At 56.8% G+C, this 18414-nt stretch overlaps 2 protein-coding genes across 5 annotated transcripts; one reads left to right on the forward strand and one right to left on the reverse strand.

Moving 5' to 3' along the window:
- Positions 1–82: 82 nt before the first annotated feature.
- BUD31 (BUD31 homolog) lies at positions 83–6289 on the reverse strand. Of its 4 annotated transcripts, none has more exons than XM_062180238.1 (6): positions 6196–6289; positions 5381–5504; positions 5002–5113; positions 2203–2325; positions 1863–2029; positions 83–300 (listed from the first exon to the last, which is right to left on the reverse strand). In XM_062180238.1, the coding sequence occupies exons 3-6, from the start codon at positions 5093–5095 to the stop codon at positions 250–252; spliced, it is 435 nt and encodes a 144-aa protein (XP_062036222.1). In that variant the 5' UTR covers positions 5096–5113; positions 5381–5504; positions 6196–6289; the 3' UTR covers positions 83–249. The 4 variants fall into 4 exon arrangements, with proteins under 4 accessions (XP_062036222.1, XP_062036224.1, XP_062036223.1 ...); XM_062180240.1 differs by having other exon boundaries at positions 5002–5123; XM_062180239.1 differs by lacking the exon at positions 6196–6289 and adding an exon at positions 6122–6139.
- Positions 6290–6604: 315 nt separating this feature from the next.
- Positions 6605–17582, forward strand: PDAP1 (PDGFA associated protein 1). Its single transcript, XM_062180655.1, has 6 exons — positions 6605–6679; positions 9380–9471; positions 10723–10830; positions 12641–12762; positions 15764–15915; positions 16879–17582. Exons 1-6 carry the CDS (start codon positions 6670–6672, stop codon positions 16935–16937), a joined length of 543 nt encoding a protein of 180 aa, XP_062036639.1. The 5' UTR covers positions 6605–6669; the 3' UTR covers positions 16938–17582.
- The last annotated feature ends 832 nt before the right edge of the window (positions 17583–18414 follow it).

An 18414-nucleotide genomic window follows, 5' to 3' on the forward strand; every position in this document is an offset into this window, starting at 1 on the left:
AGTCCTAGGGGTGTCTGGGCTCCAGAACCTGGCTCTCCCACTGGGCCCTATAGACTGCTAGTCTAAAACAGTGGATACAGGGCCAAGAGGTTAAAAGGTTTATTTTTACAAATCACAGCTGATTCCCCGAAGCCCTCGCCTCTAGAGGCTGCGCTCCCACTGGGGCCTGGCGCACTGCTCTGCAAGAGCAGCCCCCAGCAAGCAGGCGGCATAAAAGGCAGGAACCGCAGGGTCCAGAGTCCAAGGGCCTCAGCCAGAACAGCCCCGGCAGCCACAGTGCGTGCACTCGATGATGCGACCCTGCAACAGAGGACGGCCGAGGCTGGGACGCTGCGCTGCCACCCACCACGCCCCCTGCACACGCACACAGCCACCCTCTGGGCAGCTCCCTGCAGGACACTGCTCAGAAACCTCCCGACAGCTCTGGATGGGGAAATCTGATTCCCCCCACACACACAAGTGCTACTGTTGGCATGTAAGTTGTATGGATGGGGTATATGCATTATTGCAAATTGAATAAAACAGTTGTGGAGAAGAAAACAACTGGAGTCTTCTCATTGCTAAATAAGTGTGGCACAGCCCATAGTGAGCTGATATGGGCCTGTGGCTGCTTTGGGGCACACTGCCAGGGACCTCAGGCCGCCTTTGGGCTGGGAAACTTGCTGGGGGGGTGGGGGTGGCAAAGGACAACACTTGAGTTTCAGTGGCCGGTAAGATAGTCGTGTCCTCCAGGATGGGTTGGCCTGATGTCTGGCCCAGGACCTGCCCAGCAGACAGAAGGCCCACGAACAGTGGTTTCTGTTTACTTTTTCAAACTTCTGGAGGCGCAAGACTGTCATCTGAGCAGACAAAATCCTCTGGGGAAATCTAGCTCGACTCAAAGCAGCCTCTGTCAGAGGGGCCAGTGTTGTGTGGCACATCGGGTTAAGCTGCCACCTGCAATACCAACATTCCATTGAGTGCTGATTCCGAACCCAGCTGCTCCACTTTTGATTCAGTTCCCTGCTAATGTGCCTGGGAGGTGGCAATGATGGTTCAAGTGCTTGGAGCTCTGTCACTCACACGGGAGACCTGGATGGAGTTGTAGGCTCCCGGCTTCACTGGCCTAGCCCTGGCTGTTGGGCCATTTGGGGAGTGAGCCAGTGGAAGATCTCTCTCTCTAACTCTGCCTTTCAAATAAAATAAATCTTAAAGAATCATTAAAGTAGCCAATGTTAGGGCCGTAGGCTGAGGCAGCCCTGACATCTCATGGGGCCTTCTGTTGCTCTGCTACCATCAGAAAACAAATGGCTCAGGACCTTTTTGGGGGGAGGGGCCTCAGCTTGCTCCCAACTGCTCAGCAGCTGTCCTCGAGCCTCCACATAGGCAGCTACCTGCCGAGGTCAAGCCCGAAGCTCTCATGGTAGCGGAAAGGGCTCATGTGATGAGGCAGCTGCATTTGCCAGGTGAGGCTGGGAAAGAAGACCACGCCAGGAGATGGGTGGTCCGGCCTGACACCATGGACCATCCTCTGTCTTCCCAGGGACGACATAAACAGCCCCTCAGGGGTATGGCCTGGAATCCTCCCCCTTAGCCTAGTGCCTGCCCTAATTCTGGTCACCCAGTGTAGCCCTCCCCCCACCTGGAGGATGGGTATCGCCACCACCATTTCCAAGTATGGAAAGGTAGAGTTCATTCTGGCTTCCAGACCCACCACACACAATCACTGCCGAACTCCACCTTGCACAGTTCCCTCGACAGCCAGGGGACACCTAGCGACAAGACTACATTCCAGCCCAACCATACAACATACAGTGCCTTGGGGTCAACTACACAGGTTCTTGAACTGGAAACAGCACCAAACTCAATCATCAAGACATTACCACTTCCAGCTTGCTCTTGGGAACCCGGCAAATGCAGTTCGTCCCAAAATTGGTGTCCCGTGTCTGAATGCACCGCAGGCAGCACAAATTCTCGTAACCTTGCTTCTTCCACTTCGCAATCAGGTTTTTGTCCGCGTAGCCTTCTTTAATACAATACTCGTAGAGTTCTGTCAAAAGACGGGGAAGCGTCATCAGACCACGGTGTAACAGCCTTCGTCCCTCCCCGTGCCAGCAGTGAGAAAAGCTGGCGCTTGCTGCGTTGGCAAGGATAACCACCATTTCACTCAGGAACCACAGAGGCTGCCCGAGCTCGAAATGCCAAGGGAGGGTCGGCCGTCACCTCTGCTTATGGCTTTCCGCTTGTAAAAGAGGTCGAAGATGTAGCGGGTCTTCTGGTGGTGGATCCTGAAGATGGGCCACAGAGACTCCACCTTCCGCTTCCCTTCGTGGGGCTCTGTTTCCGCTGGGGAGAGAAAGCCGCGTGTGAGGGGCTGGGCAAGCAGGACGGGGTAGGCTTTACACACATGGAAATCAAGACCAGCGACCAGTGCCGCCGTCTGCCCTGCACGGCTGTCACCAAAGTGAGGGTCAGTACCAGGTGCTGGCATCTGGGGATGCCCCCATCTGGGGATGCTGAGTGGTGCAGCCGCCTAGGTCCACCTAGGTCACGTGACCCAGCACCTGCTTCATTCCTGCCCGAGTCCACACGTGAAACACACTTCACACGCAAATCTGTACGTGAGGCTCCTACAAGCCAAGGAGACACAGCCCAAATGACTGGACAAAGTGTGGCTATCCCACGACGGGCTGCGACTCAGTCACAAAGGGGAGTGAAGTTCTGAGACGGACAGAGCTGGCCCTCGAAATGTAAGACTACTGCAGTGGGGACCGCACGACCAGATACACTCCATGGCCAGCAGACACTTCCGAAGGGTGAATTTTATAGTCCCTGATTTATAGCTCAATAAAGACATATTAAAAAAAAAAAAAAAACAAGTTGACACTGGTTGTTAAATTTAAAACGTCCTTTTAGGAAATCTGTAGAAGTGAAATTGACACTTTGAGAAGCAATGACTTGAACAGCCCTTGTCTTGACTGTCAAGGAAGAGTTTTTTTTTTCCTTAATGGAGAACGGGACTAGGAATGGGAGAGGGAGGAGGAAGGGTGGGAGAGTGGGTATGGTGGAAAGAATACTATATTCCTAAATTTGTACTTATAAAATTTGTACTCATTAAATAAAAGGTTTCTTTGGGGAAAAAAAGTCCTTTTAATTAGATAAATTAGAAAACACAGGTTAAGAAAATTAATGATAACCATTATTAACACCTGGTCTATTATTCCAGACCTATTTTTTTCTTTTTTTTTTTTCCTGAAGTCAGGGAGAGACCAAGAGAGATCCTCCATCTGTTGGTTCATTCTCCAAATTGCTGCAATGGCCAGGGCTACATCAGGTCAAAGCCAGGATCCTGGAACTCCATCCTGGTCTCCCACACGGGTGGCAGGGCCCAAGGTGCATTAGCAGGGAGCTGGATCAGAAGTGGAGCAGCTGGGACTCAAAAACTCATTGGGATGCCAGTGTAGCAAGCAGCAGCTTAACCCGCTGAGCCACAGTGCCAGCCCCATGCCAGACCCGTTTCTGCTACCAAGGTAATTGTGCATCCTCATTTTTAAGGTACTCCTGATTTCATTAGCCAGCCGAGCTCCTTGAGGGCTGAGGAAAAGCCAGAACAAACTGCACTGGTCTGGAGGTCGTGAGTGCACCAGCCTCCTCCTTCCATGAGCACAGCATCTGGTGGAGCTCACCCTACCAAGTCGACCCTGCTCTCCCACTGCCTCCCAGTGTTAGGGCACAGGGAAATGCAAGGAATGGTCAAGCGGACACCTCCTTCTCCAACTTTTAAGCCATTCCGTTATGTGGCATTTATTTATTTGGGAGGCAGAGTTACAGAGGGAGACAGAGAGAGAGGTCTTCATCTGCTGGTTCACTGCCCAGATGGCAGCAACGGCCAGAGCTGCGCCGATCTGAAGCCAGGAGCTTTCCTCTGGGTCATCAGCAGGGAGCTGGATCAGAAGCGGAGCAGCCGGGACATGAACTGGCACCCATATGGGATGCCGGGCGGAGGCTTAACCTGCAGACCACTGCGCCAGCGCCCCAGTATGTGGGATTTATAATTCAACAACCACATCCTGAGATTCTGGTAGAAAGAAGAAAGTTGAAGCCTCAAGCAGTGCACACCGTGCGGCTACCTCGGGGAGGCCCTGCTGGGTGCCCGGATACAGCAGCGGGTGAGACAGAGCAGCCTTGGACATCTGAACAATGCAGACATGGGCAGCCAGTTCAAGTCCCGGCTGCTCCAGTTCTGATCCAGCTCTCTGCTATGGCCTGGGAAAGCAGCAGCAGATGGCCCAAGTGCTCGGGCCCCTGCAAATGCACGGGAGACTTAGAAGAAGCTCCTGGCCCCTGGCTTCGGATCACCTTAGCTCTGGCCACTGCGGTCATTTGGGGAGTGAATCAGTGGATGGAAGACCTCTCTCTCTGCTTCTGCCTCTCTGTAACTCTGCCTTTCAAATAAATAAATTTAAAAAATAAAGAAAAAGGTCACTGGGGATGCCTGTATCCCACACTGGAGTGCCTGGGTTCAGGTCCTGGTTCTGCTCCTGGTTCTGGCTTCCTGCTAATGCGCACCCTGGGAGGCAGCAGGTGACGGCTCGAGTACCGGGTGCCTGCCACCCGCATGGGAGACCCAGCTCTTAGCTTTGGCCTGGCCCGCCCTGGCTGTGTGTGTGTGTGTGGGGTAAATGGAAAACCTTCATCTGCCTTTCAAATAAGTGAGAATACTTTTTTAAAAACTGGAAAAAAAAAAAAAAAGATTCATAAAGCCTGGAAGTGAAAAATGTAGCACTTCCAAGTACATACACTTTGTAGAACTAAATATACAGCTAACCAAAACAGTGATATTTGATCTGCATTCTCTAAAGCCAAAACCTCGTTTTGAGGGCCTTTTCATTAACGTTTAGTTTCCCGCACGTACAGTACTCCTGAGTTACTAAGCCAACAAAACACGCCCGTGTCAGGAGAGCCCAGCGGGCCTGCCCCGACTCTGACCCAGCGCACCCGGACAGGAGCACCCCCACTCACCCTCTCTCATCTTCTGATCCAATTCATCCAGCGTGGGCTCTATCAACTCCCAGCCGTCCGGAGGGGCTTTGCGGCTTCTTTTGACTTTAGGCATGTTTGCCCAGAAGATAATCTGCAAAGATCTCCGGTTGGGGAAAGACGGAACGAATGGGGTTCTGGGTCCCAGACCCTCAAAGGCCATTTTCATCTATGTTTCCTTCCTCGAGGGAGCCCAGGGTACTGGCTCAGCGGTTCAAATCCCAGTTCTGCTACTTAGCCATCATCAGCAACCCTCCCTCCCTAGATCTGCTTCCCGACCTGCGAAAGGGGATGACGGAACCTACATACGGGGTCCCTGGCAAGACTTGAACCCGTCTGTTGTCCCTATAAACCGAAGTACCTTAAGAGCTGCTTTCCAAGAGTGGCAGGAAGGTGTCCGGTCTCTGGGGTTACGGGCTCAGATTCCTGCGCAGCTCTGCCCACCGCTCCGCGACTCTGGGGAGGCCCCTTTCCCTCAGTGGCCCCTGAAAATGAGGGCAGGGGGTCAGTCCCTTTCAGACACAGAAAGACACGGCCCCCACAAAAAGCCATCCAGAGACCTAACTAGTAAAGCGGTTTTATTTTTTTTTTTCCCCAAAGCCGGGACTATCTCCCAGTCGGCAAAGAGAAGGCAAGGGAGTCGCCCACTCCCCTCTCCCTTGTCATTTGCTGCCTCCCCTCTGCGAGCTACAGGCAGACAGGGGCGCGGGCTCCCCCCAACCCAGTCGGCGGTGTCTGGCCTCCCCGGCACTGAAGCTACGGAGGGACCGACTCCGGCCGCGGCCCTGACGAAACAATCGCTTCGCTGTGACCCGGCACAACTTCAGGGCCTGGGGCGTGGGGGGCGGCCCGAGGAGGCCCCCGCGGGACGGACAGGCGGGAGCCGGCCTGACGCAGGGGTATAAAGGGCCCGCGTCGCAATCGGCCTTAGCAAAATGATTACTATTTAGGCACAAACGCTGCCGAGAGACAAAATGGCACGAAAGGAAGCCTGGAAGCAAGACACAAAACCTCCATGTACCATCCCCACGGCAGAACCAGCAAGGCGCTAGATGCCTGCTTTGCCGCTTGGCCCAGAGACCCGAACCCATCCCAGTCCCACCACTCAGATGGCCACGGGCCAGCGAACGACCCCGGACCCCGCCGTTGCCAAGGTCCAGCAGTACAAACACTCACCGGAAGCGCCCGCGCCTCGACCCGCGGCTTCTCTGTTGCCTGCTTCCGCTCCTCCAAGGATCGCCGACGGATAAGGACCCCGCGGAGCCCCGCCCAGTCCCGCGCGGAGATGACGTCATCGTAGGTGTCCGCAGTGCTGCCTGAATAGAATGTCAGAGCGGCCATTGCCTGTTGCCCTCACTTCCTGGGGAGTGGCCGGCAAGACCACGCGTCTTGCTGGGCGGGGAGATTGGGGACGCCGTTGCCCGGCAGCGCGCGGCGGAAGCTGGGCTCAGGCAACACCTCGGACAGTCCGGCTTCGTGCTCAGACCTCCGTGAGGTCCCGGCACTCGCGGCGGCGGCGGCGGCGGCGGCGGCGGCGCGCAGAGGGCGGGGCTGGGTCGGGCGGAAGAAGTCGAGCCCAATTCGTTTCCGGTTCCGGTGTCAGTTCGAGGCGCCGCCGCCGCCGCCGCCGCTGCCGCCGCCGGAGCCGCGATGCCTAAAGGTGAGGGGCGGGTGCGCGTGGCCCGGGGGCCTCGAGGGGCGGCCAGCGTCCGGCTCCGGCTTCTCCTCAGCCCGCAGGCGTCTCGGCGGGCGGCGCAGAGGGCGGCCGTCCGCGCCGGCTGAGGGCCAGGCGTGGGCCTCGGCGCCCAATTGTCCCGACGGGAGGACCGCGGCGGCCCACAGCCATTCCCTCCGGGCATCGCAGGGGATTCGGAGGCGCTGGATCGCCGCCGACGTGGGAGACCCGGCCCCGGGCGCCCGTCTAAGCCCGCAGCTTCCTCGCGTGTTTGAGGCTGGCGGGGGACTGAGTCAGCGCGTCCCGCGCTCGTGCCGCGGCCGCCTGCGTTGGGCCGCACAACGTGGTCTCTCCTTTGTAGGACCTGGCACGGCGCCCTTGAGCCTGGCGGGCCGGGCTTGGCTCTCCCCCAGCTATTTGGTGGCGGCTGGACGTGCGCTGATGAGCCGGTCGCTTGAGCTCTTTGTGTGCGTGCCTCAGTTTCCCCGTTTGCAAGCGGGAGCAGTGATTGTCCGTGCCAGGTAGAGCGCTCCGCCCGGGGCTAGCTGGTGGCCCTCGCGGCTTTAGAAGTGTGCAGTCTCTGGTTTGGGCGCCGGCTCCTGGGGTCACCAGGCTGTGGTCCCCAGGTCCAGCGCACACGCCGGAGCTCCCGGCGGAGAGCAGGTGTTCCGTGAGCGCTCGCTCGTCGTGCCGGTTGGTGCACTCCGCTCGCGGGGACGTCCGCCTGGAGCTCTTCCAGACCCAAGTCGCTCCCTGGCTGTAGTCCTGTGCGGAGTTGAACCTGCTGATCGGAGAGCCTTGTCTCTCCATCAGGGTCTCTCTGGGTGGGCACTTCCGGGCCAAGGTGGGAACTGTCAGTCAGAAGCTAGGGAATAGGAATTTAGGGCCAGATGCCTTGGCGTCTTGGCTGGGGCACAGCCTTGGCAGACAGGGTGCCCTTTCTTGGGTTCCCTTATCTGAACAGGGAGGTGTTACGAGTAGAAGATCCCCCAATAGCAAAGGGCCCACTCGTGTGTCCATTGTGCTGTGAGGCTTTTTTTTTCAATCTTGAGCCTCTGTAGACCAGCTGAGGTGAGCCTCCCACAGCCAGGTGAGAGCCCAGAATGACCAGCCTGGAGTGGTTTCTGTTGCCTGGAATATTGAGGACAAGAAAGCTTTTTTTTTTTTTTTCTCCTTTCTTTTAATGGCAAGCTTGGTCTCTCACAAAAGGACTTCGATGAGCACAGATACCCTTGGGAGCCCAAGTAGTCATTAAAGATGGGTGGTGTGGACGGTGGCAGCCCAATTATGGCGCTGCAGCTGCGGTCTAGGGAATCCGAGGAGGCAGTGTCCCTGCTCCTGTCTCGGGAGGCCAGAGCAGTCTGACTGCAGGTTGTCTGCACACAGCCAGGGGCTCTCAGGAAGTAAGATGGGTCTCCGCTTCCAGCAGAGCGCCGGGGGTGGGCAGGTCGCGGCCTCTGTCACACACACCCCCAGTCCTCCAGCACCAGCAAGGGGATCTCCCCTCGTCCTGCTGCAAAACTGGCCCATAGCGTCGCATGCGTCAGTCCAGTGTCCTGGCTCCAGAGGGTCAGCCGTGGGGCTGGCGCTGTGGCACAGTGGTTAAACCACCGCCTGCAGGGCCGGCTTCCCACGCGGGCGCCCCTTTGAGTGCCGGCTGCTGCACCTCTGATCCAGCTCCCCGCTAGTGTGCCTGGAGAGACAGCGGGTGATGGTCCACGTATGAGGGCCCCTGCATCCATGTGGGAGACCTGGATGAAGCAGAGAGGCTCAGCCAATCAAACACATGTTTAATTCTTAGACTAGTCAGGTTTATTTGCAAGTTCATCTTTGTTTGCCAGTCATGTTTCTTACCCAAGCACAAAAAAGTTTTTTCTTTGGCTTTGGGGTTTTTCCCCCTTTAAGTTTTTCTCTCTTCCTTAGCAATAAGATGAACAGGAAGTGTTTTACTATGTTTCTGACATTTGCAGTAAGTCCCTTCAGTGGCTGGCGGTGTTTTGTGTAATTGTGTTTTTGCACCAGTATTAGGAAAGTGACACATCTGTGCCAGCATTTTTGTTGTGCTTTTCCCGTGCCAGGCACTGACCTGGTCATGGCCGTCCTGTGACGTAGAGGCACAGGTGAGGAAACCATGCAGAGGGGCTGGGCTCTGCCCAAAGTCACAGGGCTAGCAAGTGGTAGAGCCGAGACTTGAACCCAGGGATTAGGCTCCAGCAGCTTTGCGCTTCACCCTGTGCTTGGATCTTCAGTCTCCTTGTCCGTACAGTGGGCCCAGCAGTGACTCCTGCACGATAGATTTGTGCTGAGGACCCGGTGAGCCGTGGCCGTGACAGAACATTGCAGATAAAAAGCTCTGTAGTGACAGGAGGGGTGGAAGTGCTACTCGTTTTGTGCTTTCATCTGAATCCACGTTGTTCGAATTCGAAGGGACCAGGGAGTGTGGCCAGTGCCGCCGTGGCGCGCCGTCCACAGGTCTCACCCCAGGGCTTTGTGGGCAGCTGCATCCAGCAGGAGTGTGGTGTGGTGTGAGACGCAGGAGCTGCTCCTTGTGCCCGGAGCATGTGAGGGGGGAGGAGGTGCAGGTGTGGGTGGTGCTCGGTGAGGGGCAGGACACAACCCCCTGGGCTGCGGGCAGTCAAGGCAGCTGCTGGCCTCTCACGCTCCCGAACTGCTGTCCTCACGCAGGCAGGAAGGGAGGCCACAAAGGCCGGGCAAGGCAGTACACGAGCCCCGAGGAGATCGACGCGCAGCTGCAGGCGGAGAAGCAGAAGGCTAGGGTGAGTACGCACCTGTCCGGGCCCCTCCGTGGCCCAGGGTCTTTGGTTTCCAGAAAGGTCACGCAGAATCCTGCTTCTTAGGCAGCCAGGATGGTGGGGAGAGCACGGAGCGGCGGGTGTGAGAGTCCTGGAGCAGCCAGTGACCGGGAGCCGGGGTGTTCGCTCTGCGGCAGTTGCCTTGGCGGGTCTCTGGTTTTGGTCCTCACGTGTGCCTGATGACCATCTGCAGCCTGAGCTCCCAGCAGCCCCCACACCACACAGGAGTGCTTGCCAGAATCGGCACAGCTGCTGTTCTGCTTCCCACACCCCCAAAGTCCTATTCATTCCTCAAGGCTTTGTTGAACGTCACCTCTGTGACTCTTACTGATAGTAGCCAGCGTCCACCCTTTCCTGTCCAGTCCAAGCTAGCTTAGTGGTTCCCTCTCTTCTTTCCTGTGGTGCTTTGCACCGCCACTGTTAGGAACCAGAACGTGTTTCTGTCGCCCTTGGTGTCAGTACCTCGTACCAGACCATAGAGCCATGCCCGGATTAAGGACTCTGAGGCACATGGTTAGGACCAGACCGGTGCACACCTGCGAAGTACCCTAGGATTCCCGAGAAGTGAGAGGCCACCTCTAGCTGGGTGGTCTGGGAGGGCCTCTTGGAGGGGCTGGCAGCGAAGGCAGACCTCGGAGTATCTGGGCAAATGCTAAGCGGGGGAGAATGTAAGGCTTTTGGCAGGATGGTTTTTGATAGGGCAAGAAGGGTGGAGCAAGCAGCCTGCTGAGCTGTGGTCTTGGCAGCCTGGAGCAGCAGGGCAGCATGTGGGCAGGTCGAGTGGCTGGGCCAGGGGAGCTTAAAGCAGGAGATGGTGGCGGTGGGGGGTGGGGGATGGGGGGGGGTTGCCTGGGAAAGCCAGGGGAATTTGGCAACTTTGTGCTGCAGGTGGGAGGGCTGGGCAGCATCACCCTACAGATGAGTCCTTGTGACCCTGGGAGATGGGGCTGTCGTCCGGGCTGCCCATGTGGCTGAGCTGCAGAGAGCTGTAGGCCTGGCCTCCAGGCTGTGGTGCTGTGTGTAGGGGCTGTCTGTCTCTGAGCCCGGTCCCTCACCCAGAGCGTCCGAGAGCGGAGAAGGACCCGTGTTGTACTTGGTTCCAGCCTTACAGAGGCTTGATGTCTCCAGGCCCACAGTCTGAGGGTGGTAGCAGGGTCACAGTCCTGGGGTTTGTTTGGCATTTTTGATTCTGCAGGTTGTCCATTTCTGAAACAGGAAGAAGAGGAGCAAGAAGAAGGTGGCGATGGGGCTGCAGGTGACCCCAAAAAGGAAAAGAAATCACTAGACTCCGACGAGAGCGAGGATGAAGATGACGACTACCAGGTGCTAACTCTGACGGGGAACTGGGACCTGGATTCATTCATTCAGCAGACATTCACTGAGTACCTGTTAGGAGCAGACAGCCCTTGCTCTTCAGGTCTCACATTCTAAAGGGGAGATAAGGCAGTGAAGTAGACGAACAGTAAAACTTACAGTGCGAAGCATTAGAATAAAACAATGGTGAGAGTCCTGTTGTGCTGGTGAGTGAACTTACGAGCTGAGATCTGAAAGGGGATGGAGCCACGTGACAATGGGGGTGCAGAGCAGCTGAGGCAGCAGCAGCAAGTGCAAAGGTTCTGGGGTGGGAACAGGTGTGGCTTGAAAGAGGCCAGAGGGGCGGTGACTTAGCTGGTGTGGAGTGGGATGGGGGGGGTTGGCAAGGGCACCTTCTCTGCTGCTGATGGGGGGCTGGGTTTCATTATAATGAGGAGTGGGGAGCTGATAGAGGCCTTGAAGTGGGAGGGATGACCAGATTTGCTTTTTTTTTTTTTTTTTTAATTTTTGACAGAGTGGACAGTGAGAGAGAGACAAAGGTCTTCCTTTGCCGTTGGTTCACCCTCCAATGGCCGCCGTGGCCAGCGCGCTGCGGCTGGTGCACCACGCTGATCCGAAGGCAGGAGCCAGGTGCTTCTGGTCTCCCATGGGGTGCAGGGCCCAAGGACTTGGGCCATCCTCCACTGCACTCCCGGGCCACAGCAGGGAGCTGGCCTGGAAGAGGGGCAACTGGGACTAGAACCCGGTGTGCCGGTGCCACTAGGCAGAGGATTAGCCTATTGAGCCACGGCGTCGGCCCAGATTTGCTTTTAAAAGATGGTCTTGCCATCTCTGTGATCAGAATTGTAGGGGTTTTGAGGTGAGGGAGGGAGTGGCAACAGGCGTCCAGGTCAGAATTGGTGGCCTGCACTACTGCGGTGGTGGTGGCCTTGGAGGAGGAGGACACAGTTGAGGCATGCCTGGTGTTGCCAAGGGAACAAGGAGTCGAAGGTATGCTTAGGATTGAGGGCAGGAGCCGGCTGGGAAGGGCTGATTCTTGAATTCGTCTTCTTGAAGTTTTCAGTGTCTGGCATCTGAGTGGAGACAAAAGCCTGTAGCCACAGTGGGTACAGGCACATGGAGCTCTGTGGAGTGGTCAGCTTGATTGGCATTTCAAAGCTAGGATTGACAGGACTTGCACTGACCAAGTTCTGGTTCTGGTTTCCTGAACTTCCCCAGAGGGAGCAAGTGATGCAGGCTGCAGATTCTTGGACTCAGACTCTGATCCAGTAACTCATTCTCAAGTAGCACTTCCTCTCCATCCACTGAGAGGGTAGGGCTTGGGACTGGTCACGAGAACACATAGGCTTGGCTGGCCCTGCCCTGGGGTACACACAGTGCCTCTCGCGGGGAAAACCAAGCATGGGTTTGAGGGAGAACTGCTTCTGGAGGCTGCCTTGAAGCGGAGAGAAGAGCTCTCCATCGAGAGCTTGGGAGTGGAGTGGGGCTCCCATCTGCCATGCACTTCCTAGTTGACATTAGGCTAGATGTTTACCCCTAAGCTGCCATCTGTCACCTCTGGGACCAGGGGAATAGTGTCCGCACTGGTGCTTGGCATTACTTGAGCTGTGGTCACCCACTCTCCTTTTTCTTGTCCTTCCCATGCGGGTGAGAATACGCCTGAGTCCTGGCCCCACTGTGAGACTTGGGCTCAGCATCGCGTGGGCTGGGGCGCAGGAGTTTATCCCCAGGCAGGTGGCTGTTGGGAGATGGGGTGGGGTGGCCTTCAGGGGCTCTGCAGGACCCAGACTTCAACAACCATCTTCTTGCCCTGTCCTAGCAAAAGCGCAAAGGTGTGGAAGGGCTCATTGACATCGAGAACCCCAACCGGGTGGCACAGACAACCAAAAAGGTCACACAACTGGATCTGGACGGGCCAAAAGAACTTTCAAGGAGAGAACGGTAATGTCTGTGGCCAGGGCCGTGTGTCTGGTCACATGGGCCTGGGGATTGGGCCTCGGGGGCTGGGGCACCTGGTTCCTCAGGCCCACCCCAGTGGCTTGGTGGGCCTTTAATTATGTTGGTTTCTTTTTCAAATTTATTCATTATTTGAGACACAGTGCACAGTTGCGAGCTGCTCTGTTGGTTTGTCCCACAAATGCCAACAATGGGAGCCTGGAACTTAACCCAGGTCTCCCACATGGGTGTCAGGGACCCAAACTTGAGCCATCACTGCCCCTCTCAGGGTCTGCGTTAGCAGGAAGCAGTTAGGAGAGCTGGATTCCAACCCAGGTATGCTGATATAGAACGCAGGCTTTTTTTTTTTTTTTTAAGATTTATTTATAAATGGCTGCAGTGGCTGGCCCTGGGCCAGGCCAAAGCCAGGAGCCAGGATCTTCTTCGGGGTCTCCCATGTGAATGCATGGACCCAAGGACTTGGGCCATCTTGTGCTGGTTTCCTGCATTAGCATCAGCATTAGTAGGGAGCTGGATCAGAAGTGGAGCAGCCAGGACTCAAACTGGTACCCATATGGGATTCTGGCAACAAAGGCAGCGGCTTTCCCTCCTGTGCCACGGCACTGGCTCTGGACACAGACATCTTAACTGGCATCTCACCCACTAGACTAAATGCCTGCCCCATCTTGTTTATACCTGTTTCATCTCATTCCCCAAAGCTTTCACAATAGCTTCACACACACACACACACACACACACGGCGTGCACATTTTAATAGCTTCACATGCACACGGGCGTGCACATTTTAATAGCTTCACGCACACACACACACACGGGCGTGCACATTTTAATAGCTTCACACACACACACACACAGGCGTGCACATTTTAATAGCTTCACACACACACATATGCGTGCACATTTTAATGGCTTCACACACACACACACACATGGGCGTGCACATTTTAATAGCTTCACGCACACACACATATGCATGCACATTTTAATAGCTTCACATGCACACGGGCGTGCACATTTTAATAGCTTCACACACACACATATGCGTGCACATTTTAATAGCTTCACGCACACACACACACACACGGGCGTGCACATTTTAATAGCTTCACACACACATACACACACACGGGCGTGCACATTTTATACCAGGAGATACGTGGTATCAGGGAAGACAGAAGAGCAGAGCCACTTCTGAGTGTTGCACTTGAAGTGATGGCCCAGGGACACGAGGGTGTCTTCCTGCCCCCGTCCGGCCTGATCTGACCGTTGCTAGCCTGCGTCCTTCCCGAGTGGTGGCCGTGGAGGTTGCAAGGCGATTGAGGGTCTGTGCCTGGCAGAAGGTGGCCCGCCCAGTGCAGGGGAGGTTCTGCTCACCGCAGCCTATTGCCCCAGCCTCTGCGTCCTGTGTGAGATCCCTTCCTCGTGAGTCCACTGGGCACGTGGTCAGTGGTACCTTGGCTTTGGGTGGGAACCAGATGACCTCGGGGCTTACAAGAGATTGAGGGCTCCCCAGGAAGCCGGCCTGGTTTCCCTCCTGACCGAGCTGCCAGGATTTCCATCCACCAACCTGTGCAGCCCCCAGGACTGTGGAGGGATGTGTTCCTGAAAATCCCTGAGGATGACATGAGCTTAGGGTGTGGTGGGAGGCTGCAAAGGACTCTGTGCGCCCCTCCAGTAGCTTCCTTCTCAGGCGCGACTCCCAGAAACCCAGCAGCCTGGGCTGGTGCTGGCCTTCCCAGAGCAGAGGGCCTAGGCCCCTCCCAGGTCCTGCCCCCTTGGCACTGAACAAGTCACTGTGCACCTGCCTGGCACTTGGCCTTCAGAGAGGCCCAGCAGACTCTGCAGGTGGCCTTGCTCATGCCAAGGGCTCAGCCCAGCCTCTTCAGTGTGACACATCCCTGCCAGGTGGGTCTGCTGGCTGACAGGTGATATTGCCTCACCTCTCTAGCAGGTAACTCCTGCTGGTGGTTTCTTGCCCTCTGCTCTAGCCGTGCTCCCCTGCTCTGGTTCTCATTCTTTCTAGCCTTGTGGGCTGCAAAGGAGTCTGGGAGGGCTAGCCCCTCTGCCAACTTCCTGCCAGCCAGGACTCTCCCAGGAGCCCAGTGCCAATGGGACCCTCCAGTCTCACACCCCGCAGGGTGCCCACTCCTGTTCAGAATCTGAGAGAAGCTGATGGCCCTCACCCCCTCTCTACTAAGTGGCTGGTTACTGACACCTTCGTTCTGTGGGAATCCCAACTTTGTGCCTGGCCCCCTGCCCTGGGAGGCAGCCTCATGCATATCTCAGCTCCTCTTAAGAATGTACCTAAGATTGGGTGTGGCTCCCTCCTGTGGCCCTCGTTCCCTGCTTGGCAGCTGCTTGAGCAAACTCCCCTCCCCCCCAATTTTTTTTTTAAGATTTTATTTGAAAAGCAGTGACCTGGTGGGGGAATACTCATTTGCTGGTTCACTCCCCAAATGGCTGCCATGGCTGGGGCTTAGCCAGGCCAAACCCAGTAACCTAGAACTCCATCTGGGTCTCCCACATGGGTAGCAGGGGTCCAAGTACATGGACCATCATCCGCTGCTTTCCAGGTACATTAGCAGGGAGCTGAATCCAAAGTGCAACAGCCAGGACCTGAAGCGGCACTCAGATGTGGGATGCCAGCCCCTACTTGGTCCACTTATTTCTCGGTTCCTCATAGTGCACTTCTCTGGGACACACGGTCCACTTGTGCCCACCTTTCTCACCATGGCCACCAGACCCTAGTCCTGAGGCCCTTGGGCACCCTCCCCTCCCCTCCTGTAGTTCGTCGTTTCCTCACAGTGTTTTCTGTCTGCTTATTTGTTTGGTGAGTGTCCATCAAGTGGGGTGTGCCTCAGCTGGGCCACCCTCTTCTGCTTCGGCCCTGGGCCGGAGTACTTGGCCGTTACTCTGGCTCCATGTCCAGCTCAGCTCATCGCATAGGGAAGAAGATGTCCCCATTGACACCATTTTATCCAAACAGAGAAGAAATTGAGAAGCAGAAAGCAAAAGAGCGTTACATGAAAATGCATCTCGCTGGGAAGACAGAGCAAGCCAAGGCTGACCTCGCCCGGCTGGCAATTATCCGGAAACAGAGGGAGGAGGCAGCGAGGAAGAAAGAGGAGGAGAGGAAAGGTAAGCCTTGGGCTGCTCGCCAGGACCACCTGACTGGTTCTGGGCAAGCCGCCAAACCTGCAGTGTCCCGGCCTGTGAGATGCGCAGGAGCGGAGTGGCAGCTGCCTGACTGCGTTAGAGGCCCACCTTGCGCTTCAGGGAAGGGGTGCTCCTGCTACCTCCCAGCGTGTCGGAGCGTCCCGTGACGTTCAGGAGCCACACACGTGGTTGGAGTCTCAGAGCACTGCCCACAGTGGGGTTCTGCTCCAACAGTGCAACGCCCCAGGGGCCGTAGGCCTCCAATGTCCCACTGGGTCCCTGATGCTCTGTGAAAGTGCCTGGGCAACGCTGTCCATCTGAGGGGCCTGAGCGAGTGGGCAGACCAGGCGTCTTCTCGCCAGGTGGTCAGAGAGAGTGACGGCCCCCGTGGGCCAGGGTGGCTGCCAGGGAAGATTTGTCTGGTACATAGGAGCATGACACACATGACCTGCCTCCTAGGGGTCTGTAACCCTTAGTGACCCTGCTGTCCTGTGTCCTCACCGGATCATGGGGAAACTGAGGCCTGGGAATAAGAATTGAGTTGCTCAGGGGCATTGTAATCCACACCCGAGGTCATGATCCCAGCTGTGCATCCCACGCCCCAGCAGGACAGAGCTGCTGCCTGTGTAGCTACCTGGATGCCGTCGCTGCTTCAGTGCCCGTGGGGCAGGCAGGGCGCTGCAGGCTGCTGGCAGGGAAGCGTGGTAAGAAGCTTCCATCTGCCTGCCAGGGTGCATGCTGGTGGGCTTCGTGCAGGTGCAGCGCTCCGCGAGGTAGGGGCAGCCAGGGCGCTACCAGGAAGGCCCCCTGGGCACCCCTTCAGGGTCTCTTTCTCGTCCTCCTCCCAAGCCAGCTGCACAAGATGTGTCACAAAGCCACTTAGGTGGAAAGTCCTGTGGTTCCAGGTGCTTGGTTCTAACTCCTGCCTTCCTTCTGACCCCTCAGCAAAGGACGATGCAACCTTGTCAGGAAAACGAATGCAGTCGCTGTCCCTGAACAAGTAAGCGCGGCCTGTGGGAGGACGTGCTGGGGAGACGGCCGCGCCGCCGGGACCGCTCCCTCTCGCCTGCCCTGTGCCCTGGCACCACTGTAGCAGCCCCCCACGGCCTGGGGCCGCCTCTTCATCTTGGCACAGAACCCGGCGGGGGTGTGGGGGGAGGGGCAGCTGCGATCTCTGAGACAGAAAGATGCAGGACGGCATCTCCTATGTAACCATTGGAATGTTTTTGCTGTTTTTAGAAACCAGAACCCTTGTTGGGGGGTGCCGGGGAGGTGGGGTAAGAAGAGCTTCCATTTGTCTGGTAGATGCACGTTAGTGGGCGGCTGTGCCGGAGGCAGCCGCCGACAGACCCGACAGCCGGCCCTAGTCTGTGTTGCCTGGGTGCTCGCTCAGAGGGGCTGCTGTCCACAAGTCTGGGCCCCTAGGTCCCTGAGGGTCACAGCTTCTCCCTGGCCAGTCCCCTCCGACTGAGGCCTCTTCTCTGCCTTTCCCCGCCCCATTCCTGCCCTCCTGGCCAAGGTCAGTGCCCGTTTTTAACCCTGCCCATCAATCATTTCAAGGAACCTCTGTGTACTGTGTAGCACCCAGGCAAGACATGCTCCACAAATTCAACTTGTATATTTGGCAGATTAAACTTGACATTATCGTAGTCCTTGTACTGCAGTCTGGCTTCTGTGCCCACCCTGTTTCCACACAGCGAGGCGTGGTACAACTCAGGCAGGTGCACAGGGCATGTACCCAGGCAGCACCAAGCAGGGTGTGTGGACTGGACCTCTGGACGGGAGTGAGGAGAGACCTCTGATGCCAGATCCAGCGCCCCTCCCTCTTTGAACCAAGCAAGGCTCGATCATAGGCAAGGGCAGCCAGGCACCCATCATGTGCCACACAGGCAGGAACAGCAGGGTGACTGTGCTGCAGGGTGGGGACACTGCCTGTGCCTTCCCCACGGTGCCTGTCCTCCAAGGGGCGTATCACATTTGTGCATGGCCCCAAGAGCTCTGCGGGTTGGCGGATACAACTGGGTGCCACGCTGGGGGAGGGGGTGCAGAGATGGAACTGAGCACCTGTGGAGGTGCCCAACACCCCTGACTGTGCCATCTGATGTCTCCCTTCCTGCGGGAAGCATGTGACGGTGGCCTGTGCCCGAGGCAGACTGGCTGATGTCTGCAGAGCCCCTTTCTCACACCGCTGAGGGCATGCGAGGGTATCTCAGAAGGGATGTGCCAGGGCCATTCTGTCTGAGGGAGCCACAGCGGTGTGCAGGTGTCTGGGCAGTGGGCTGAGAAGGCTGGCACTGGGCCTGCGTGGCCTGACCTGTGGTCACCTGAGCTCCTGCAGTGACCTCCCCTCTTCCCACCGGAGGCCGTCCTGAGGGACAGGCACTAGAACAGTGGGGGACCTCGTCTTTAGATTCCACTTATCCTACAGATGTAAGGTGCTCCACTAGGAAACCTCTCTGTCAGACTAAAAGAAGAACCAGG

Source organism: Lepus europaeus, chromosome 21, assembly GCF_033115175.1.
Source record: "Lepus europaeus isolate LE1 chromosome 21, mLepTim1.pri, whole genome shotgun sequence".
NCBI classification, from domain to species: domain Eukaryota; kingdom Metazoa; phylum Chordata; class Mammalia; order Lagomorpha; family Leporidae; genus Lepus; species Lepus europaeus.

Excerpts from the sequence above, each read along its gene's own strand:
- BUD31 (XM_062180238.1), bottom strand. The coding sequence starts at position 5,095 with ATGCCTAAAGTCAAAAGAAGCCGCAAAGCCCCTCCGGACGGCTGGGAG. Across the intron at positions 2,326-5,001 it reads GGATCAGAAGATGAGAGAGG|CGGAAACAGAGCCCCACGAA; the intron begins GTGAGTGGGGGT and ends TTCTCTCCCCAG. Across the intron at positions 2,030-2,202 it reads GCGGAAAGCCATAAGCAGAG|AACTCTACGAGTATTGTATT; the intron begins GTGACGGCCGAC and ends GTCTTTTGACAG.
- PDAP1 (XM_062180655.1), top strand. Across the intron at positions 9,472-10,722 it reads CGGAGAAGCAGAAGGCTAGG|GAAGAAGAGGAGCAAGAAGA; the intron begins GTGAGTACGCAC and ends TTTCTGAAACAG. Across the intron at positions 12,763-15,763 it reads GAACTTTCAAGGAGAGAACG|AGAAGAAATTGAGAAGCAGA; the intron begins GTAATGTCTGTG and ends TTATCCAAACAG.